The sequence below is a fragment of the Pinus tabuliformis genome, chromosome 3_2 (genome assembly GCF_031772625.1).
Source record: "Pinus tabuliformis cultivar Carrire ecotype Pingquan chromosome 3_2, CPIR1, whole genome shotgun sequence".
Taxonomy (NCBI): Eukaryota; Viridiplantae; Streptophyta; class Pinopsida; order Pinales; family Pinaceae; genus Pinus; species Pinus tabuliformis.
In genome coordinates, this window is record NC_142302.1 from 1,269,194,838 (window position 1) to 1,269,200,837 (window position 6,000).

A 6,000-nucleotide genomic window follows, 5' to 3' on the forward strand; every position below is an offset into this window, starting at 1 on the left:
TAGATAGACCGCAACTAAGAGACAATCAAATTTCAGGTATAGTTCATGAGAAAGGGAACTTGGCCTTGGGACAGCCATGAAGCGGTTGAAAGGTTGTCAGATCACTCTCTAGATTCCATGCTGAGAGCCAATAAGGACTGTGACTGATGCCAATGATGACTAACAATATATAATCCTTTATGAAGGTCAACTTCACTTTGTGAAACTTTCAATAATAATAATCTAAATATAGATGAAATAGACACGTGCTTTCTTTGAAGCTGATGATATTCCAACAATAAGCAAGATAATAATGATATGATCAAATATATAATATACATCAAAGAAGACCTGTCTAGGGCTTTCAGTCCTTAAGATATTCACAAATCATTATACACAAACATTAGATGCACTCACTTAGGATCCTTTTGGGCCAACTCTAGGTAGGCTCTCATAGACTCCGAGTGGAGACCAATCACCATATTCCTCAGCTAGATGGGAATTGCCAGATGTGCAAGTTACAAGAGTTGGAGATAGAGATGCACCTCATTTTGAGGTGCCCCTCCTACTATGAGATTAGAGAGCACTACCACTGCCTCTATAGGAACTCAGGGAACTCCATCTCCATTTTCTTCTAGTATCATGATCAGAGATGCCTAGCCCACTTCAACAAGAAATACTCAACCACAGATCTTAGTTGCTGTATGCCTTACCACACAATGTGACCACCAGGAGGATCACCTCATACTTTCAGGTTGCTCAGTGAAATCAAGGCAACAAGCAACTAGCAGATCTTCAAGTATTCCAGACCACAGAGTTGTCAGACCTTGACTCTCCCCTCGACCTCCCTCACCTGGCCCCCCTAAAGGCAACTGACAGATCCCCTAAAGGCACATTTGAAGGTTACAAACCAAGCCACAAACCACACATCACCATAGTAACAAACATACCAACTGTAGAAGAATCCAGAGCAAGACACCTCTCACTTGCCGGACCATCTCCCAGCTTCAGTAAAGTTGCCTCAGTTATATCCGAAGCTTCTTTCCTTCGACTTTGGATATTAGGAAAGCAAGGCTCCCATGACCCTACATCCCCCACGAGATCGTATAGCCAAGTTCCCCTACAACGCTTGATGACTCCAACGGAATAACAGTACCCTAATTGCCCCTCTCATCCTCTATTATTCAGATCAGGATATCTTGACATCCTCCTCATCTCTCTCTCTCTCTCTCAATCAGAGCCAAGGTGTCCAGATTTCTAATCATTGTACTACTACACCTATGATACCGCTATTGATATCTTTTGGTTAGAGCTATTGACTAGCTTATCTAGACACTTATATGTACTGCACTTTTTTCCATTTTCTTTCTCTTGCTTTCAGCATTACCTTGGAGTTGCTTTTGCACTCCCACATTGTATTCACAATGCATGTATCTTTTATTCCCATTGACCTACTTTTGTGGTCATTTGTTGGACATTAATAAAACTATCTTATCTTATCTTACTGAGTTGTTGCTATGAAAGAATTGGTTCAGAAACATATCATTGAGCAAATCAGGATTGTAAAAATCCATACCGCAACAGATGTTAATCCCTAAAACATTATTTCTCAAACAAATTCCTACTGAGTAGTGAAAATGAAAGGTAACTATCAGACTACAGTTGGGGCATTGCATAGTTAAACCAGAATATTGATATGAAAGTACATCCAATTTTTTTTCACAGTTGTGGGCAAGAAAATTGATAGATAGATCTCTCATTAACTTCCACTAAGGACAAATGCCTGATTTCACCAAACATCCGATTGAATATTGAAAAATTATACCATTAAAAAAGAATTGAGGCAAGGAATTTCATTAACTTAATTGTAACGCAGTGAATAGGTGAAACCAGATTATATGATTATCCTTGGGGAGTTCATAGAGCATCAATATCCACAACAAACAGAGTTGAATCATGGGTGGAGACCATAATTGACACAAAATCATCATTTTACTCAGTTGATCACAGGAAGTTTCACATACAAACTAGACACATGTTAGAAACCATCTATATGTTATATAGTTTTTGAGCGTCCAAGCAAAAAAGATCCTCGATGAACAAAAAACTAGGAGGAATTCCTACCAATTTTCAAAGTGATACCTTTCAATAAAAACCTAGCTCCAACTATATTGAATTTACAATAAAAACCTTTTTTTGAATTTAAGTATGGGGGATTTACGCAGTGCATTATATTAGATATCATTTTTGGGATTCAACTGCGTTAAGTAAGTCATTCAAACGTATGACCATTTCCATGAGAGGTAGTCGTAACTGACTAATTTCTCATGATTTTTTGAATAGTTCACTTAGCACTCATTGCATCGGGTGATGCTCACAGGGGTGAAGAAGTGGGATTGAAACTAGTGAAATGTGGAGAACGAATCACATAGCATCAATCATCACTTCCGGGGCTTGCACCCGGTAACCAGGACTTCCCAGGAGGTCACCCATCCCAGAACTCCTCTGGCTCAAGCGCGCTTAACTGTGGAGTTTTTCCCCACAATCAAGCCCACTTAGCTTGCTACCCTAAGGTTTTGCAAATGGGGTAGCAAGCTAAGTGGGCTTGATTGTGGGGAAAAACTCCACAGTTAAGCGCGCTTGAGCCAGAGGAGTTCTGGGATGGGTGACCTCCTGGGAAGTCCTGGTTACCGGGTGCAAGCCCCGGAAGTGATGATTGATGCTATGTGATTCGTTCTCCACATTTCACTAGTTTCAATCCCACTTCTTCACCCCTGTGAGCATCACCCGATGCAATGAGTGCTAAGTGAACTATTCAAAAAATCATGAGAAATTAGTCAGTTACGACTACCTCTCATGGAAATGGTCATACGTTTGAATGACTTACTTAACGCAGTTGAATCCCAAAAATGATATCTAATATAATGCACTGCGTAAATCCCCCATACTTAAATTCAAAAAGAGTCAAGGGATCTCTACTTGAATGGTTCATGAGGCACAATACTTGCTAAGGTTTTGCAAATGGGGTAGCAAGCTAAGTGGGCTTGATTGTGGGGAAAAACTCCACAGTTAAGCGCGCTTGAGCCAGAGGAGTTCTGGGATGGGTGACCTCCTGGGAAGTCCTGGTTACCGGGTGCAAGCCCCGGAAGTGATGATTGATGCTATGTGATTCGTTCTCCACATTTCACTAGTTTCAATCCCACTTCTTCACCCCTGTGAGCATCACCCGATGCAATGAGTGCTAAGTGAACTATTCAAAAAATCATGAGAAATTAGTCAGTTACGACTACCTCTCATGGAAATGGTCATACGTTTGAATGACTTACTTAACGCAGTTGAATCCCAAAAATGATATCTAATAAAAACCTAGCTCCAACTATATTGAATTTTCAATCAATTTGAATATTTGACACATTGAATGTGTGGTTGACATTTAGTTTGTATCGAATTTATCTCTAAATGTATTGATATTATCACTTAATTTAAAAAACTAAGAGACACTATTTCTGCATATTCATTGGCATCTTGATTTAATGCAGCATGAGAGATGGTGAGAATTTTGTGTTCTTACTCCTTATAGGAGGAAAGCTTATGACCAAATCTAATGTTTCACTATCTACATCTCATTTTGAATGCAAAGTGTTGGATAAAGTTCCATGATCAATGTCCTTACATGGATAAAGATCATAGGAATACATGTGTTTATTGGTCTCAGTGTAATTAATAATTGCCTATGTCATAGAATTTTTTTTTGATGGTTTATATTCACAAATACGGATCCTCTGCCCATTTTACATTATCAATTATAGAAAAATAACACTTGGGAATAAGCATTCTTATCAGGAGTTGCCAGACAAGTGCTCCAAGAAAATTTTTTCCATGAATAATAAGGTCTTATATAATTGTTTCACATTTTTTTTATTCTTGCATTGATTCTTCAAATTGATTTAATAATTGATTACTATATGGATATTATGTCTATTGGAGCTCTCAAAGCATGTGCTCGACTGTGAATTGACCTTTGTCTGAAAATCTCCATGGACAAATAATCAAAGATGATTAATTTTCTAGTTATATATATGGTTAATGGGAAACAAGCCTAACCTCTCGATAACCATGAACCAGTTGAAAGTTTTATAATGATGTATGGATGCATTATGTGGAGAGCCACTAAGGAGTGAATGAAAATTGATGCCAATACTACCAATAATACAAGTTCCTTTGTCATTCAATTCCATTCTATGAAGATGGAAAGGACAAGTCCATATTAAATAAAACATGCTTTCCTCCAGGGCAATGATGTTCCCACAAATAGTGAGATATGCTCGATAGGTCTATGGCTAATAGATGTTCACTTATGTATAACTAGAAAAACAAGAATGGACAATCGAGATCACAAAGATATGCCAATCTCAGGTAAAGAATTTATTTAAAAGGTAGGCGTGCAAAGCTCTTCTCTCATCAACCTTAAATTATCTCTGCAACAAGATAATTATGCCTCTGTGATAACTATCGTGATAAAGTTGGGTTACTCAGGAAAGCAAACATCAATTGTTATCCTGAACAACTGGGAGTTTATTTCATTAATTTATAGTTTGCATTATGTTAACTAAAATTCTTTTAGAATGCAAAGCTGGAAGAAATCACCCATGCTCATAATTAGTATTTAAATAGAGAGATTACCTTGGAGATGTACCATGAAAAAACAAAATGTCTTGCTATAATTTTCAATTTCATATGCACCAAAGTAAAAGAAATCATGCTCTCTAGGGAAAATAAGTAAACCACAGAAATATTATAGCCATACATACATGCTGCAAAGATGGATGAAATACTCAATATGTATTTTATAGGTCTATAATAGGGATGTTTACATACTGTCTTGAGGTCCATGAAACTCCACATTGAATTTGTGCATTCCATCGTTCAACATCTCCACTTTATAGTCACTCACCATCCTACAAGAACAATCAAGGACAAAATAATCCCAACATAAAAATAGGAATGTATCTGTTGGTTCAATCAATAAGAATCCAATACAAAATGAAAAGAGGAGTTTGAGAAAAATAAGAATTAATGATTGCAAAAGTCTTCAATGGGTACTTGGTCAACAAGTGTAGAACTACATTGCATTTAAATTTCAGTCAATAGGGCTATAATGCAGAATGAAAAGAGAAGAAGATAAAAGCAATTGCCAAAAGATTCCTATCAGGAATCCAAAATATTATGCAATTATCAAATAGCTTATTGTTTCATACTAATGACTTTTTTAATGTTATTTTTTGGGGAAATATATATCAAATTTCACTGCGATAGAATACAAATGTACATCAGGAATGATACATCATCGAACCAAAAGGCGGTCACATGGGCTCCCCCTCCCTACATCAGCAAGGAGAGCTAGAATGTCTGCTTTGGATTTCAAACATTTGACCTTTCTTTCCTTAATTTTTCTCCCATATCAGCTATGAAGACATAAAAGAGATTGAAAGAAATATAACTAAGGTTCCATGGCAGTGCCGAAACACCTAAATACTTATAGGGAAGTCTCAGAAAGATGGAAGCATACATTTTGGGGATTCATTTCTATCTGCAAACATGCATAATACAATTATGCTAGCAGGAGTTGGACCAGATAGACTATCCTCTGAAAATTTAAAAGGGTTAAGCCACAGGGACTACTTTTCAAAAACATGGAACCATTAATAATGATATCACTCTGGGTCTTCTTTAACAAACAATAAGCTTCCACTGGTTCAAAACTTATTGGGTAATGCACTTGACTTATTGAGCAATCCATAATGGTCCCTGTGATAAAAAATATGGAAAAAGGGGATATAAGGAGATATTTTGACTTACAACTTCATCACATCCATTTCCCTTATTTTGCTTGGAGAAGCCATTCCCTACACCCAACAAAAGCTTATTACCCCAGGTGATAAAAACCCAAAACAAATCCAACCATCATAGATCTCCCATACATATATCTATTGATATCCAACTACAATTGTAGCTACAACA

The 6,000-nt window shown here is 37.1% G+C and overlaps 1 protein-coding gene across 1 annotated transcript in view; it reads right to left on the reverse strand.

Moving 5' to 3' along the window:
• Positions 1–4,936, reverse strand: part of LOC149185366 (ubiquitin-conjugating enzyme E2-23 kDa-like) — a 57,774-nt gene extending 52,838 nt beyond the window's left edge. The window contains exon 1 of the mRNA XM_089417911.1: positions 4,858–4,936. Within this exon, the coding sequence (XP_089274037.1) occupies positions 4,858–4,936 (79 nt within the window). The remainder of the gene's footprint in view (positions 1–4,857) is intronic.
• Positions 4,937–6,000: the final 1,064 nt, after the last annotated feature.